Source organism: Schistocerca nitens, chromosome 2, assembly GCF_023898315.1.
Source record: "Schistocerca nitens isolate TAMUIC-IGC-003100 chromosome 2, iqSchNite1.1, whole genome shotgun sequence".
Lineage (NCBI taxonomy): Eukaryota > Metazoa > Arthropoda > Insecta > Orthoptera > Acrididae > Schistocerca > Schistocerca nitens.
In genome coordinates this window covers 260,100,000-260,119,126 of record NC_064615.1, presented here as the reverse complement: position 1 = coordinate 260,119,126, position 19,127 = coordinate 260,100,000, and the positions used below count along the sequence as shown (strand labels likewise).

The 19,127-nt window shown below is 38.3% G+C and overlaps 1 protein-coding gene across 2 annotated transcripts in view; it reads left to right on the top strand.

Annotated features, from left to right (window-relative positions):
* The window catches only part of LOC126235987 (uncharacterized), a 264,030-nt gene that overhangs the window by 119,532 nt on the left and 125,371 nt on the right, over positions 1-19,127 (top strand). For both annotated transcript variants that reach the window (XM_049944978.1, XM_049944977.1), the window contains exons 9-10: positions 8,855-10,546; positions 17,115-17,288. In XM_049944978.1, coding sequence (XP_049800935.1) covers positions 8,855-10,546; positions 17,115-17,288 — 1,866 coding nt within the window. The remainder of the gene's footprint in view (positions 1-8,854; positions 10,547-17,114; positions 17,289-19,127) is intronic.

Below are 19,127 nucleotides of genomic sequence, written 5' to 3'. Positions count from 1 at the left end.
TAGTTTAAAGAGTCTATGTTTACATCTTCTGTTATTATTACCTGTTTTTGTTTGTTGATAGTTTATTCAGATGTTGTTCTGGCTGGCAAAACAACTCTTCTACATCACTATTTGGTGATCCATACAGGCCTACAATTATTAGGCTGTTTTTGCCTACCTCCATTTTTACAGCTGCTTCTTCAAACCCAACTCCATTGCAAGATTGTCAATCCAGTCAATTTTTTCACTATGTATGTAATTTCTAACAAAAATGCCAACACCTCCACCCTTGTGTATCTTTCTGTAGTATGCACTCACAATTTTGTAATTGTTTAACTTAAAACTACGAGCCTCTTCAGACTTGCATTCAAGTTCATTCACAATATATATGTGTGGTTTACATTCTCCAAGAATTTTGTCAATTTGCTCTATTTTGTTAGTAATGTACTGAACATTCTGAAACATTATTTTACATTTTTCACCTTTCTTGATGCAGTCAGTAAAGCTTTCGCCTTCGTGTGTGCACACTGAAGGCCAATTTACACTAAAAAAGGAACGTCAGTTTCACTCAAAAGAAAACTATTTTTATATATGCGGCTACTGAGTTCAATCTTTTCTGTGATCGATATGCTTACTTTCTCGCAAAGAAAACGCTTACCCTCACAGTTCATATGCAGTCCGTGTTTAGTATGCATGCCCTTATCTAATGTGCTTATGTCTAGAATTGATCATTTTTCGTAACTTGAACACAATAATTTAATCCTGGCATTTGTTTTTCTAATCTCTTTGTTTACACAAGAGTTGTACATTAAGTTGTGTCGGTGCGGGATGGTATCAACAATAGTGTTTTTTGATTTGTTTCAGTCCAGAAATTTAGACAAACCTCCAATACACGAATCGGCTTCATTACAAGCCACATCATTTGAACCTGCAGTACAGGCAACGAAGTCATTGTCATGTGACATTTTGCCATCTAAAGATGTGTTTATTAAAATGTTATTTGTTTTTGTACTTGGCTTCACCACATTACTTACTTGGATGTTTTGATTAACACTTTGTAGAATCTCAGCCAGCTTTCTTCCATGACTGTCAGCAAACAAGAGTATGTTGCACTTCGTGGCGGAATTCAGAGTGGAGTTGCCGCTACCTTCACATTGCTTATTAAGTTTGTTAACAGGCTTTTTTCCATCTGATTCTACCCTTTCACTGCTTTAACGATTTTTGAAGCATATGTCGCTGGCAGTCGTTTTCCGCTGCATTCATCTTTCTCCCACTGGTTTGTTTTCTTGGTCACACACTCTTTACATAGTTCGTCATCCTTATTGCAGTCATTACTACTAGAATACATGCCGCAGGGACAAACTGTTAATTAATCATACTATTGGAACGTGTTGCGACATCTACAAGAAAATGTGACAAGGAAACAGCCTGAAATGTGGCAAGACAATTCATTACTCTTGCGTTACAATAACGCACCTTCACATTCATCCCTGTTGGTGCATAAAAAAATCACAGTGCTGCTTCATCCTCTGTACTGTCCAGATCTGGCCCCTGTGGGCCTTTTTTTTATTTCCAAAGTTGAAAACCCCATTGAAAGGATGAAGAAAGGATGAAGATTTGCAACGATAGATGAGATAACAGAAAATTTGCTGACGGTGCTTAGTGCGACCAGCAAGTGGCATACTGAGACTGCTTCCAGAAGTGGAAATGGCATTGGGAGCAGTATATCCACTGTGGACAAGAGTATTTCAAAGGAGACCATGCACAATAACTAAACGGTAAGCGTGGAAAAATTTGTGGACAAAGTTTCTGAATTCTTTGAACAAACTTTGTATATCAGCCACATTTGTATTTAGAATCACTGCAACTCTTAGGGAGAAACAAGTCAGTAAGTTGACATATTTTGCATATTTTCATTCAATAATGTCATATGTTATAATATTCTGGGGTTACTCATATTTAAGAAAGAAAGTCTCAAAAACATAATGTAAGCAAGTGGTGCTCACCCATGATCGTCTTGTAGACATCTGGTTAAGGAGTTGAGCATTTTGACAACTTCTTCATAGTATATTTCTTCATTCATGAAATTTCATGTAAATAATCCACTGCAATTCAAAAGGCACTATGATGCACAGAATTGCAATATCAAAACGAAATACACATAAAATACTGTACATTAAGGTTGTCTTGAGCATGCAAAAAAGATTGATTACTTACCCAGTGGTATAATATGTCTGACAGACAGCAGAGTAAAATTTGAAAACAAACTGAAAAAGTTTCTACTTGGCAACTCCTTCTATTCCACAGAAGAAATTCTATTCTAATGTTTAAAAGGTTGTGGGTAAGAATTAATAACCTCCCACAACCTATCCCCTTAAGTCACTTCCCTCCTCACCCCTTTGACTCTCCACACACCCACCTCCTATGTGCTCTCCAAAATCCACAAACCCAACAGTTCTGGATGCCCCATTGTAACTGTTTATTGTGCACCCACCAAAAGAATTTCAGCTCTCATTGGCCAGCACTTCCAACCAATTGCTCGCAGTCTAGCCTCCTGTGTCAAAGATACCAGCCACTTTCTTCATCGCCTCTCCACCATCACCACCCCTTCTGCTGGATCTCTAGTTACGAGTATTACCATTGACACCACCTCCAAAACACCAACATCCCTCATGCACATGGTATTACTGCTATTGAACACTACTTTTCCTAACGTCTTACAGTTTTCCGTAATTCCTTCATGAAAGAAGATGAAGTAAATATTCCAGAATTCGAAACCAGAACAGCTGTTAGAATGAGGGACATAAAAGTAGATATCTTAGGTGTTGTGAAAAAACGCAAATCACTTAAGAAAGGCAAGTCTTCCGGTCCAGATGGTATACCAATCAGGTTCCTTTCAGAGTATGCAGACACAATAGCGCCTTTCTTAGCAATCATATACAACTGCTCACTTGACGAAAGGTCTGTTCCTAAAGACTGGAAAGTAGCACAGGTCACACCAATATTCAAGAAATGAAACAGGAGTAACCCATTGAATTACAGACCCGTATCACTGACCTCAATTTGCAGTATGATTTTGGAGCATATACTGTACTCGAACATTATGAATCACCTTGAATAAAATGACTTATTGAAACATAACCAACACGGATTCAGAAAATATCATTCTTGTGCAACACAGCTAGCTCCTTATTCCCATGAAGTAATGAGTGCTGTTGACAAGGGGTCTCAGATCTCAGATTGATTCCATATTCCTATATTTCCAGAAGACTTTTGATAGCATTCCTCACAAGCGACTATTAATGAAATTGCGTGCATATGGAGTATCATCTCAGTTGTGTGACTGGATTCGTGATTTCCTCTCAGAGAGGTCACAGTTTGTAGTGACGGTAAATCATCGAGTAGAACAGAAGTGATATTTGGCGTTCCTCAAGATAGTGTCATAGGCCCCCTACCGTTCCTGATTTACATATTTACAGAAATGATCTAGTTGATAATCTGAACAGCCCCCTTAGATTGTTTGCAGATGATGCTGTAATTTCCTATCTAGTAAAATCATCAGACGATCAATTCCAATTACAAAATGATGTAGAGAGAATATCTGTATGGTGCGAAAAGTGGCAATTGGCACTAAACAAAGAAAAGTGTGAGGTAATCCATATAGGTACTAAAAGAAATCCAATAAATTTTGGGTATACGATAAATCACACAAATCTAAGGGCTATCAATTTGACTAAATACCTAGGAATTACAATTACGAGCAACTGAAATTGGAAAGACCACATAGATAATATTGTGGGGAAGGCGAAACAAAGACTGCACTTTGTTGGCAGAACACTTAGAAGATGTGACAAACCCACTAAAGAGACAGCCTACATTATACTTGTCCATTATTTGCTGTAATATTGCTGCACGGTGTGGGATCCCTACCAGGTAGGATTGATGGAGGGCATCAAAAAAGTGCAAAGAAGGGCAGCCCGGTTCGTGTTATCGCGTAATAGGGGTGAGAGTGTCACTGATAAGATACGCGAGTTGGGGTGGCAGTCACTGAAACAAAGGCTGTTTTCTTTGTGGCGAGACCTATTATGAAATTTCAATAACCAACTTTCTCTTCCAAATGCGAAAATATTTTGTTGACATCCACCTACATAGGGAGAAATGATCATCATAATAAAATAAGAGAAATCAGAGCTTGAACGGAAAGATTTAGGTGTTCCTTTTTTCTACGCGCCATTCAAGAGTGGAATGGTAGAGTAGTAGTATGAAAATGGTTTGATGAACCCTCTGCCAGGCACTTAAGTGTGAATTGCAGAGTAACCATGTAGATGTAGATGTCTTTCAGACTCCAAACCCAATACCTCAGACCTCAAGCCTTCCTAACAGAATCCTAACTCTCAACTATTTCTGCTTTCAAAAGAAGGTATATTGACAAATCCAAGGCCATGGGCTCCTGCATGGCACCCTCCTATGCTAACCCGTTTATGGGCCTTCTAGAGGAGACCTTCCTAGACTCCTAAAATGCTAAACCCCTAGCCTGGTTCTGATTCATTGAAGATATCTTCATGATCTTGGCTCAGGGCCGAGACATCCTGTCCTCATTCCTTCTTAACCTCAGCACGATGTCTCCATCCGCTTCAACTAGTACTCCTCAATCCACTGTGTCACCATCCTGGACATTGACCTGTTCCTCTCTGATAGTTCTAGCTACACCATTGTCAACATTAAACTTTCCAATCACCAACAGTACCTCCGTTTCAACAGCTGTCATCACTTCCACATGAAAAAATCCCTTCTATACAGACCGGCCGCCCACTAACATTGTTTCTGGAGTGACAAGAACTCCCTTGTCCAGTACACTGAGGGTCTCACTAAAGCCTTCACAGACAGGCATTATCCCCAAGACCTAATCCACAAACAGATCTCCCATGCCATTTCAACACACACGCCAAATCCTACCACCACCCCAAAGAACCAGCTACGAAGGAGTGTCCCTTTCATCACCCAGTACCACCCTGGATTGGAGCAACGGAACTACATCCTTTGTCAAGGCTTTCATTACATATCATCATGCCCTGAAATGAGGGACATTCTACCAAAGATCCTTGCCACTTTGCCTAAAGTGGTATTCTGTCACCCAACCAACCTCCACAACTTCCTAGTCCATTCCAATCCCAAACCTTTGCCACAGGGGTCATATCCCTGTGGAGGATCCAGGTGCAAGACCTGCCCAATCTGTCCAACCAGCACAATCTATTCCAGTCCCATCACAGGCTTATCCCATCCCCATCAGAGGTTGGGCCACCAGTGAAAGCAACCATCTCATATACCAGTTCTGCTGCAATAATTGCGCAGCAGCTTTTTGTATTGGTATGAGTACCATGCAGCTGTCCACCAGGATGAATGGCCACCCCCCAAACTGTGCGAAGAGCAGAGTAGACCACCCTGTGACACAACATGCAGCTGAACATAAGGTACTTGATTTCAGTGGCTGCTTCACTACCCGAGTCATATGGACCTTCTCTTCCACCACCAGCTTTTCTGAACTGCGCAGATGGAGTTCTCCTTACAATACATTCTCTGCTCCCAAAATTATTCTGGCCTCAACCTATGGTAACCTACTGTCCCGAAACCCTCCACACAACAGTTTCCACCCCCTATGTCCTATCACTTCCTCTCTTTTGTCGCCTGTCACTCTCTTCATGTGCTGCCCTCTGCCAACAATCCTGCCTGTCTTTCCCCTTCCCTACTCCACTCTTTTTTTTTTCTATCCGTTTCCCCCTTCCTACCTCCCTGCCCCACAGCCTCTTGATGCTGCACCTGTTGGAATCCTAGCCCCTGCACTCTCCACCAGACAGCACCCTCCCCCCCCCCCCCCCAACACACCATGCTACCTCTTCCCCTTCATTGTCCCCTCCAGACTGCTGCTTTGATTCTACGAGACATTTGCATTCTGGTCTGAGCTGACACCCTGCTATCCGTTCCCCTTCATTGTCCCCTCCAGACTGCTGCTTTGATTCTACAAGACATTTGCATTCTGGTCTGAGCTGACACCCTGTTATCCCTTCTCCTTCATTGACCCCTCCAGACTGCTGCTTCGACTGTACGAGACATTTGCATTCTGGTCTGAGCTGACACCCTGTTATCCCTTCCCCTTCATTGTCCCGTCCAGACTGCTGCTTCGATTGTACAAGACATTTGCATTCTGGTCTGAGCTGACATCCTGCTATCCCTTCCCCTTCATTGTCCCCTACAGAATGCTGCTGTGTTTCAACAAGACATTTGCATTCTGGTCTGAGCTGCCAGAGATGGTCATGTTTGTGTGAGGCGCGCTTTTGTGAATTTGTGTGTGTGTGTGTGTGTGTGTGTTTCCTTTTCTGAAGAAGGCTATGATCTAAGGTTAATTCATAAGTGTCTTTTTGTTGTGCCTGTCTTCAACTCAGTGCATCATCTTTATGGTAGCATTTTATGTTTTCCTTATATTGTTTACTCACATCTGTATCTTTAATAATAATAATGATAATAATAATAATAATAATAATAATACACTTTGTAAATGTTCAACATATACCCATATTTACAAATTAATTGGTTATGTGAATGCATAATGGCTCGTTCCACATTATGATTTGCCATGAAAATGGTCCGTGCAACGTGAAACTAACTAACTTGTACGTGAGTCGCACATGGTGATGCACAAAACATACCTTGACATTGGACAATTCATAGTATAGTGTGATGGTTTGATGATATGAGGTAATATGATAAGAATTTACAAAACACGATTTTACATACTAATTGTTTATTACAATTTTATTTTAATTTCATGTTCCTCTCACATGTAAACAAAACAAGTGTCTGGTTGATATAGTTATGTATTACAACTTACTACAAGGTCATTACAGTTTCTCATTTGCCTCCCTCTCTCTCTAAAACAAACAAACAAACACACACACACACACACACACACACACACACACACACACACACACACTTAAAGCAGAGCACACAGTTTGCATAGTTGCAGATGGTATAAACATGAAGCTTTTTTTCAAATATTTTAAATTGGTATCTACTTCTTTTACAAAAATCTTTCCTGCAATCACTTTCATATTCTTTTTCCACACATGTGAACCAAAAATTTAGGTACAGTGTGAAAGCAATGATCAAGCAAGAAGGTTTCAGATTCTTGTTATGCAAAGTCAGAGACTTCCTGTTTTTTATTTGTGATAGCAGACTGTTGTAAAGATTGATGCCTTGGTTAAATTATGAATTTTTAAAGGCAGAAGTATGCATTTTTTGAACATGGAGTTTCATTTTCTGTCTTGTAGCATAATCATGGACATTCATAATTTTGATGAACTTTGCAGTATCACATTTTTTTTTGGCTTACACATTTCTAGTATGTAGAGACTACCAAGAAGTAGAATGAGTGATATTTGGAAGAGAGGTCTGCAGATGTCAGTTGGCTTTCCCCTGTCCATTACTTTTACAGGCCTCTTCTGGGTGAAGAAAATTTCTGATCTGTGTGTGGAGTCTCTTCACATTATGGTACCATACTGCATTACACTATGAAATTTTGCATAGTAAGCAGTGAAAACAGTCTCTGGGCTTGTTCAGTGTTTGAGGGTGTGTAAGTCATAGCACACTTTGTTCAACTTATTATTAGTTCTGATGATATGAGTTTGCCATTTTAAGTTGTCCTGGATCCACAGGCCTAAAAATCTTGTTATTGGTGTGGAGTATATTTCAGAGCCATGTAATTTCATATCCATTGATAATTTCCTGATTCTTGGATGGAAGTTTGGGAAGTGGTTTTCTTTGTGTTGACTATACGGATACTCCTGGAAATGAATCACTCAACTCAACTGCACTTTCAGTTATGGCCTCGTGGAGTTCATGATCATTTCTGCTGGTAATGAGTACGCTACATTATCTGCAAAGAGTGCATTGGTAGTGGCACTGATGTTTAGCGATAAGTCATTTATGTAAAGAAGGAACAGAACTGATCCATATTTGAACCTTGGTCATCCCTTGTACAGTATCTCCATAGTTGGAGTAATACATTTTGATATGTCCTTGATAGTTGTTACTTTTTGTTTCCTGTTTATGAAATATGAGCTGAACCAATTTAGAGGGATGCCTCTAATGCTGTATAAGTTCTGTTGGTGTATTAGAGTTTTGTGGTCTGTGATGTCAAATTTCTTTGGAAAAACCAAGGAAGATCCTAATTGCTTTTTGTTTTTTTGTCTAGAGCATGTAGGGTGCAGTGTACATGCTCACATATAGTAGTTGTCGTGGATTTGTTTGTCCTGAAACTGTGCTGAGCATCAGAGAAGCTTTAGTTCCTTTCCAGAAGATTACGTCAGCCTTGATAAATTAATCTCTGCAGAAATTTACCAAACATAGGTAACAATGATATGGGTCTAAAGTTTTCCACATTATTTTGTTCACCTTTCTTAAACACTGGGATAACATAGCTTTCGCCACTTTCATACAGTCAAGGAATGTACCTTTCATCAGTGATGAATTGTGCACATTAGAGAATGGGGCAACTATTTTAATTATGCCATTCTTAATGATAAAATCTGGAATGTCATCAGTTCTAGGTAACAGTTTATTTTTAAGGCTCTTGGTGCTTAATATAATCTCTCTCTCTCTCTCTCTCTCTCTCTCTCTCTCTCTCACACACACACACACACACACACACACACACTTATTCACTCCCTCTCTGTTTTACAACTTACATATATGTTTATCTGATTGAAGATGTTTACTTTTAGCAAAACTGTTTCTGTTCAATATTTTTTTTAACTTAAGAATGTTTCCTAATGAAGCAGATTGTTAACTTACTGGAGTTTTTGTTTATTTATTGCAGGCATATGTGGATACCACCAACCCACTTGTATCAAATACAGCTACAGGACATGATGTTAAGGCTGTAGAATTTCTTTCGGAACAGTTGAAGGGGACCTGCAGTCTTACTTTAGATGATATCAAAAGTATTGCAGCTGTTAAAGACAATAACACATTTGCCCAAGAACTGTTAAAGATCATTAATGAAAAACCTTCACTTGAGACTGCTGATATATTGGCATCCAACAACACTCCAAATTCGGAGTTGAGAAACGTAGAGACAGGAAACAGAATAAGTGCTCGTGGCACAAAGTATGACTTTGAGTTGAGGGATCTTGAAGGAGGAAATGGTATACTCAATGAATCAGGTAAAGCTGTACCTGAAATTAGCTCTTTGGCCAGAGGGAGACCTGATTATGAATTTCTGATTGTTTCATCTAATGAAAACAAGATTTCTGGAAAAATTAAACCTTATGTTGAGTCAACAAATCAATTTCAGTTGGATAGTACTTTCTCTGATGATCAGGAGCTTTGTTTACACCAGCCTTCATCGTCTATAAATGCAGTTGTTGTGCCTGAGGATGGAAACAGTTACCAGCTCATACTCAATGAAAACTGTTCAGAAGAGAGTGGAAAGGAATTAGAATGTACCTCATTATCATTAAGTAAATGTTATTCAGACAAAGTAGCAGAGAGTGTCATAAATATGTTGGAAACTGACTGGGAACTGGTCACTGGATCTGATGATGATTCGTCAGCCCTCATGGGAATGGTTCCTTCATCTGATAAAAATGATAAATCTGCATCTATAAATATCACATCTTCAAGCTTGACAAAATGCTCACCAGAAGGAGATAAGTTTCCTTTTAATCTTCATGAGGTCTCATATCCTTCTGAAATAATTCAGACTCCAAAAAATAAAAATCAGATGAGTGACGTAGATTGTAGCAGTACGAAATCTATGGAAAGCAGTAGTGGCCATGAAGAACAGCCTGGACTTATCGCAGTGAGCTTTAGCCTGGATGATGTTCCTATGATGCCATCTGATGGGTCATGTACAAATTATATGTTTAACTTGAATAACACCTCTGGTAAAGAGGAATTAATAAGTTTTAGTGCAAATAATATGTCATTTGAAGAAAAGGAACACAATTCTCAGTGTAATGATAAAGGTACCAATTCTGATATAGTCAAATTAAAAAGTGTCACAGAACAGATAGGAAAAAATACTCAAGATTTGTCTGCTGTACACAGTGAACCAGTTATATGTGTTTCAAGTGTTTCCCCTAAAATTACTGAGGAAGATCACCAACATAGTACTGTGAACAGAGATGCCCCAGACTTTGTTACACCAAAGGAACGTTTGAGTCATCCACAAGAACATTCTTCTCAACACGACTCTGCTGGTGTGGAAACTGCAAGTGAAAACTATGGCAATGTGAATGATAATCAAATGAAACAGAATCCAAAAGATATTGTAACATCCTCTCTGTCTTTTGTACCAGAAGAGAAAAAGTGTCATCTGAATACTGCAGAGGATCATTTTGATTCATCAAATCAGTCATTCTTTGAGGCAGTATTTGATCTTGGAATTACTTCGAATTGCCTAGAAAAGTTTCCCAAAAATGATGAACAGCCAAGTGATATTAGAAGTAATTCATTAATGAAGGACTTAGACACAGTATTGCTTGGTGACAGTGTACAGGACAGTCAGGTAGGCTATCTTTTAAAATGTGATATTTTAATTTTGACATGTTACTCTTAAATCTAATTTCAGTTGCAAAGTACTTAATGCTTTTGAAATTCTACAGACACATTACTGGTTGGAGAAAATGGGATGGCCTGTCAGATAAGTTATATTCTGTTTTATATGTGATGTTCAGAATTTTGATTAGTTGTTCTTGCATCACATTTTTGGAGAATGGTGAGCAAATATTATATCACAGGGCTTAACACTATACAGTTTTAAGATGCTGCTTATTGATAATGATACTGGCTTTGACATCTATTTTACCACTACATAATTCTTTGAAAAATTGCATAAGGTATATGTCTTCCATCACATATAGTGTCTAATGCATTGAGACTATTAGAAGGGAATAATACTAAGGTTGGCTGTGTAAATCCACAAGAATCTTTTAAACCACACAAAAATTTTGTTTTTCATCTCCTCACAATATTTATGTATATTTATTATGTATTTGTTATTATAAAATAAAAATTGTAATACCAGAATGAATGTGAAAGTAAGTCATATGTTGTTCAAAGTGAAAAAAGTAATTCTGGCTGAAATAATTTTCCTAAGAATAACTATGAGCAGATACGAGGTACTGAGAATCCTTATCATATTGACACTGCATGTCAGGAAGGCAGTAATTAGGCATCACAAAACAATAGTCCCATCATAGCTCTACAGCACTTTGGGTTTACAGTGGAAATGCAGCTGTATGGTATTACATTTCAGCTCAAAACTGATGATTTGGCAGATTTAATTGAATAAATAAAAATTATTTATATGTGAAATATATGAATTCTTCTCAGGAGGTCAGAGCCCTGTGATAACGCTGCTACTGGGAGATCAGGTGGTAATGTGTTGATAGTTTACCACAGGTTTATTACTACAGACTACCGTATGTTACCAGGTTGACTTGTGAGCTGTGCATATGTGATAAGTGATTTTGGTGTTTTGTACTTCCTATTTGGCATTAGTGTGAAACCCACAGTGGTAGCGGAAACATGGACACAAAAGTTATCAGACTGGGACTGTAAAGCATTCCATAAACTTGTTAACAGATCTGTTTTGCACACTTCTTTTGGACTACTAATCAGTATTCACAGACTAGCATAGTGTGTCAGTTGACTTTCAAAGTGGTGTGAAGTGACTTCTTCAAAAACTGGCATTAAATATGAACATTGCCTTGTTCCCAGCATATTACCATTTGTCTACTGAAATTGCGTTTTCAACTTATATTGTATTGTTAGCTGTAGGCCATGCATGGGAAGAAAACCTTAAAGTAAGTCTAAGTTTTACCTTGTATGTGGCATAATTGGCCAGGAGACCCCATCTGAAGTTTTTCAGCTAACTGGTGCAAGTCTTTCTATTTGACACCATTTTGGTGATTTGCCTGTCAATGAAGATGAGACGAAGTGATGTGGACAACACAAGCACCCAGTCTCTGGACAAAGAAAATCACTCATTCAGCCAGGAATTCAACTTGGGACCCCAGAGAGTCTAGAGGCAAGGACACTGACCAATAGACTACCTTATATATGAATCTTGTTTACTGTGATAAGATCTGGAAGGAGCAAGTACAGTTCAGCTGTCCTAATTTGTTATTTCTTGTATGATATGCAGAAACTTACCACATATTCTGTCTGTAATCACCTGAAGCAGGTTCAAACTCCTGTCTGGTCCTCGAGATATAGATTTTCTATGGTTTTCTTCAATCACTTGAGGTGATTGGTCAAATGGTCCCACCAGCAAGGACACAACCACTGTAGTCCATTTGAGTTAGTGCACCTTCCCTAATGATGTGAATTTGTTTAACTCTGAACTGTTGAGCAGACAAAGTTGAACCATCCTACTAGTTCTTGCACCAATCCTAACATCAGATAAGTTTTTTTCCTTTAATTCATTCTTTTTTTGTAGATAGCACATATATGACAATCACACAAAATAGCTACTTTCATATTCAAGCAGGAATTTATAGAATTTTATTATCCACAGAGTAATTTCCCAAGTACTGAAGACAGTAGTACAGTTGGTTTAACTGAAAATAATTTTCCAAAAGAAATATTCAAAACTTAAGATTCATCAAAAACTTGTGGAGATGAAATCTGCAGTGAGCTAATAGATGTTTCTGGCTGAATTGCTGTGACTCATTTTATAGCCCACATTCTTCTATCATCCATAAGCAGTTTGTTTTCTTCAAAAACTTCATATTTCAAGAATTATTCATAATCAAAGTTCTCTTGTTCTAAAATATTCAAATGTTAACTTGTGACTGTTTTCCAAATTTAGTCCCATAGTTTAATGCCCCTGATTTTCTTATTCCAAAAATACCCACTTCTACTAGAAGAACTTGTTAGTTTGGTGATTTCTTGATTTGGAAAATTACATTATTTTACAGCTTTTGCTGGGCTCTGGGAACCACTGTGGAAGTAAAAATTTATTTATCTGAAATAGTATGTATAATTTTGAATTTTTTAATAATTCAGGTCATAGTTAAACCAACTTGCTCTTTTCCTTTTTACCATTCTGTGTTCTCTGATTTTGCTCTCTTTCATCTTATTAAGTAATGTATCAAATCAAATTTTTATTTTTAGTTTTTCACCTGTCATGAAGTTAGTGTGCAGGACAATGATTGAGCCAGTAACCATTTGTAATGTTAATAACTATTAAAGTCAGTCGTTAGTCATCAAAATGTTAATATTTCTGTGTCGTCATCAGTCAGTCTGCGGTTAGATGTTCAAATATATCCTTAATTGTGAATCAGTCATGAGTTTGCAACAACATTAGTTAGTTGGCAGGTATCAAGCATTACACGGACATTTAGCAATTATGAATCAGTGTGTGGGAAAATTATCTATGTATATCATATTTGTGTATCTTTGATCTGATCTGCCACCAATGAAATGTGAGACTTTGTTAATAAGTGTAGCTTACTGATCTGGCTTAAATATTGAGATTCATTATTCTAATTGGCTAATCATCATAAAAGTAAAATTGTTTTTCAATGAATATGAAGAAATAGAAAATTATTTGTTGCACTGTAGTGTTGGTTCGTTAACTGATGACAGTTAAAGCCATTAATAGCAGGATAGTTTACATCTGTCTTTAAGAATCTGCCGGTTCAGTTTCTTCTTCATCTCTGTGACACTGTCCTATGGATTAAACAAATCTGTGACCATTCATGCTGGCCTTCTCTTTATATGTTAAATATCCCCCATTTGTCCTATTTGGTGTGGGTCCCACACACTTGAGGAATATCCTAGAATGGGTCACATGAGCGATTTGTAAGCAATCTCATTTGTGGACTGATTGCATTTCCCCAGTATGCTACCAATAAACTGCAGTCTACAACTGCTTTGCACAAGGCTGAGCCTATGTGATCATTCCACTTCATATCCCTACAAAGTGTCACACCCAGGTATTTGTATGAGTTGGCTGATTCCAGCTGTGACTCATAGATATTACAGGCATAGGATACATCATCTTTTTCATTTTGTGAAGTGCAGAGTTTTAAATTTCTGAACATTTAGAGCAAGTTTCCAATCTCTGCACCACTTTGAAGTCTTATCAAGATCTGACTGAATATTAATGCAGCTCCTTTCAGACACTGCTTCATTACACATAACTGCATAATCTTCAAAAAGTCTGTCATTAATATACAAACAAGGATCCCAACACACTTCCCTGGGGCACACCTGAAATTACTCCTACGTCTGATGATGACTTTTCATGCGAGATAACATGCTGCATCCTCCCTACCAAAAAGGCCTCAATCCAGACAGAAATTTCACTTTGTGCCCTATATAATCATACTTTTGGCAGTATGCTTAGGTGTGGTACTGTGTCAAATGATTTTCAGAAATAAAAAAATACTGTGCCTACCTGTATGCCTTGATCCATAGATTTCCGTTTCTCATGTGAGAAAAGTGTGAATTGGGTTTCACATGATCTATGTATAAAGAATTTGTGCTGGTTGGCATGGAGGAGGTCATTCTGTTTGAGATACCTCATTATGTTTGAGCTTGGAATATATTCTAAGATTATATAGCAAATCAGTGTCAAGGATATTGAATGGTAGTTTTGTGGATCACTTATGCTACCCTTCTTGTAGATGGATGTGACCTGTGCTTTTTTCCAACTACTGGTCACAGTTTTTCGTTCGAAGGATCTGTTATGGGTTATAGTTAGAAGAGGGGCTAACTCAGCTTCAAATTCTGTGTAGAATTGGATAGGGATTCCATCGGGCTCTGGTGCTTTGCTTAATTTTAACGATTTCAGCTGTTTCTCAACACTTATTCCACTCATCTTTCCAGTGGTATGAGGACTAAATTGGGGCAATTCTCCTGCATTTTCCTTTTTCCTTTTTAAAGGAACAATTGAAAACAGAGTTAAGCATTTCAGCTGTTGCTTTGCTACCCTCAGTTTCAGTTCCTGTCTCATTCGCTAGGGACTGCACACTAACTTTTGTTGCATTAATAGCCTAGCAGCCTTTACATATGAACAGAATTTCTTTGGGATTTGTGAAAGATCATTCAATAGTATTCTACTACAGTAGTCATTGAAGGCTTCAAATGTTGCTCTCTTGACAGCCAAATGTGCTTCATTCAGCATCTCTCTATCTACAGTCCTATGATTTGTCTTACACCTGTTATCCATTAGTCTCTGTTTTCTGAGAAGTTTCTGTACAGTGACTGCATACCATACCATGCAGTGTCCCTTCCATTATGAACTGTTCTACTTGGTACATACCTATCCAGTGCATGGGCAACTATTCTTATAACTTGAGTCATAGTTCCTCTACATGCTCCTGCTCTGTGGTGAAAGTTTCAAGTTCCTCATTGAGATATGACATTACTGATTTTTTTCTAGTTTACTGAACACTTTTACCTTTCTGCTACAACCGCATCGTGGTCACTGATACCAGTTTCAATGTGGACAACTTCAAAGAGATAAGATCCAATATATTTCCATCATGAATGAGGTTCTGAACTATGTCTTATAGATACTTTTCAGAGGAGACATTAATGTTTCACAAGATGTCTTAGCATGTCCACCAGTAACAAAATTGTAACTTTCTCAATTGATTGGTGGATGATTAAAGTATCCACCAATGATTACAGTATGATTGGGGAGCTTAAATACAAGTGAACTGAGATTTTCTCTAAAGTTTTCAGTTACAGCAGGACCACAAGTTAGTTTAAGCCTACAGCTGACAGTAACGGTACGAGTTTATCGCGGCATTTGTGAATGTTTGAAATTTCACAGTATATCACATTACTGATGGGTATTGATACTATCAGCAAAAGATTATGCAGAAGTGAATTGAATAGTACTAGAATTTCAGACTGACACAATTCTTGCATATATGGTCTCACAGAAAGGAAAATTCCAAAGCTGGTTTTTAGGTATAAATAAAAGTGCAAACTGCATGGATTTTTTTACTTAGCTGTTTCTATGCCACCTTCTGCACTGGCATGCTGAAGATGAACACTGCAGCGTTAGTTTATCTACATCAAAATTGCGAAAATGTACTGCACAAACAAAGCAGGTCTTGTGCCTGTTGCACTTAACAATGCCATTCTGAATACCAGCTGTTCTGCAATTACTAGGCATTATTCTACGCGGATATAGTATTAACCAGTTGTCTGATGGCCACCAGCAACTTACGGCTAAGGACAAACTCAATCATCTGAGTGCCAAATGTGACATACCTCACACCACAACAGTAATGACTTCAAAGTTTCTTCACTACTTGTGCCATTTGAACATGACTCCCCCCCTCTACCCACCGTTCCCCCCTCACCCCTCATCCCTGCCAGCTCTCGCCCCTCCATACACACATCTATGTTAGCGCCACTGGTGTTACCTGGTAGGAACTGTCTCTCCACTACACCTCCCTCACCCATTGTTCCCTTGACATCAGCCTCTACTAGTGTACTTCATCATCTGCCCCTTTCTGACCCTTGTCCTCAACCTTTCATTCCCTTTTTTGATGCAATTACTTCCCTGTCCCATCATTGTACTATTATACTATGCTTTCTCCCTCTCTCTCTCTCTCTCTCTCTCTCTCTCTCTCTCACTCTCTGTGCTACAACATCCTCCTTTTGTAACTGTTGTTTGATGCCCCCTTCCCCTGTTTTCCAATATTTGTACTACCTTCTTCCTCGCAATTGCCATCCCCCTCTGTCTACAAACACACACACACACACGCACACACACACACACACACACACACACACACACACACACACACACACACAAAATTGAATACTATAAGAACATTCAGTTTAAATGAATCATACTGACTCTCAGGTATGACTCAGAGATATGACCCTTAAAATATGACGTGAGGAGATTTCCCCAAATGAAGCACCTGAATAAGTGATACCACAGGTAGCCAATACAATGAGATACACTGTCCTTAATAAAGAAAGATTGTTGAGTTCTCGCCTACATTTTGTAAATGGTTGTCTCTTTCTTCTTCCACTTCATTTTATTTTTGTCTTCTAGTCATTATTTTTTAATTCAGAGTGTCTTTTTCTCTCTGCAGATCTCTTCAGATAAGAAGCAAGTTACAAGTGACTCAACTGAAAAGCATTATGTACTGGACACAGGTCCACCTTACAATTGTGATATCTGTGACAAAGAATTCCACAAGGCCATATACTTGTACAGGCATTTGAAGAAACATGCAGGAGAGTTTGTCTGCGTCTCATGCTTAACAGTAAGTGAGTTTATCAGAATTTTTTTTCCTGTGTATTAGTATTTGATATTAAGTTTTTGTTGTTTTCAATTCAGATATTGGTTTGATTCAGCTCTCCATGCTAGTCTGTTCTGTACAAGTGCAAGGTTATTCATTTCTGTGTAACTACAGCAACTTATGTCAGTTTGAATTAGTTTGTGGTATTGAGCCTTAGTCTCCCTTTAAATTTTGTATCCTGCTATTGCCCCCCCCCCTCCCCCCCCACACATTATCAAATTAGTTATTCCTGATGATGATGAAGGAAGGAAGGAAGGAAGGAAGATGAGGGTTTTGACAACAAGGGTGTTAGAGATAGAGTACAAGTGCTTTTTTATATTTTGTTTTATGGGTCGGGAAGGGAATCATTGCCATCTCACTCAGACTGGTGCCTTAGGGTGTATCCTACGAAGTTATTCTCTAATTTTAAACAATTCTCTTATATTCTTGTCTGCACTGTTTATGTCAAAATTTCACTTCTTTATAAAACTACACCCCATATAAATGTATTCAGAAAAGTGTTCCTACCACTTAAATTCATATTCACTTTTAATATTTTCCTCTTTTTTCAGGAAACCTTTTTTTGCTTTTGCCAGTCTGCATTATAGATCCTGTATCTGTCTGTCACCGTCATTTTCTCTTACTCATCTACTACTTTTAGTGTATCATTTCCTCATCTTACAACATCTTTTCAAGACACTATCCTTTCCATTCAACTGTTCTTCCAAGTCATTTGTTATCTGTGGCAGAATTACAGTGTCATCAAAAGAACTTAGTTTTTTTCCTCCCTTTCCATACCTCTCCTTTGTTTCCTTTAATGTTTGCTCTATGTACAGATTGAATAACAGAGGCTACTACCCTGCCTTCCATTCATGTCATTTTACTCCCTATATTTTATCCTGGTTAACTACAGAATTTCTGAGTGTATTCAAAGTACTGTCAAAACCTTTTCCTAAATCTACAAATGCTATAAATGTTTCTTTGTATTCTGTCAGTGTTTCTTCTTAGATAAGTTATTTGTATTGTCTTGCATGATCCTTCATTTCTCTGGCAACCAAACTGATTTTCTCCCAGCCACGACCATTGTTCCATTGGTCTGTAAGTATTTTGTGTCAATATTTTGGAGCTATGATGTGTTAAATTAAAGACCTGCAGTCATAGGAGGACTAGTCTACTTGGCTAGTCTGCAGATTTGTCTGGCAGTGTGTGGCCACTGGCAGCTATCTGATGAAATCTATCTGTGGTCCAGCTACTCATATGACAGTCTGCTGAAGGGGTATCAGTTTGCAGGTAGAGGCCTGGGTAAGCAGATGGCAGTCTGCTGGTGGAAATGATGAATCCAGGCCACAGGGCCACAGACCTGACCATTGACCCATTGCACTTGCGTGCACCCCCCCCCCCCTTTACTATTTCATATCCCAAAGCTACCCAGTATTCATCTATTGCATCCTGTTCCTTGTTTATGTTAGTCATTGCCTAATCCTCCCTTTGAAACTCAAATTATACAGGACCCATCTCCTTAACTTTATATGTTTTTGCAATTTTGTGAACTTTAGCATGTTTTTGTAACTAATAAATTATGGTCAAAGTCTACATATGCTCTTGGAAATGTTTTACAATTTAAGACATGGTTGTGTCATATAATCCATCTGAAACCTTCCGCTGTCTCCAGATCCCTTTCATGATTCATAAACCAAGTGTTTGCAATGATAAAATTGTGCTTTTTGTAAATTTCTTCCACGTGCATTCACCTGTCATTCCTTTCCTCCAGCCCATGCTCATGTATTATGTTGCTTTCTTTCCTTTTCTCTCTATCAAAATCCT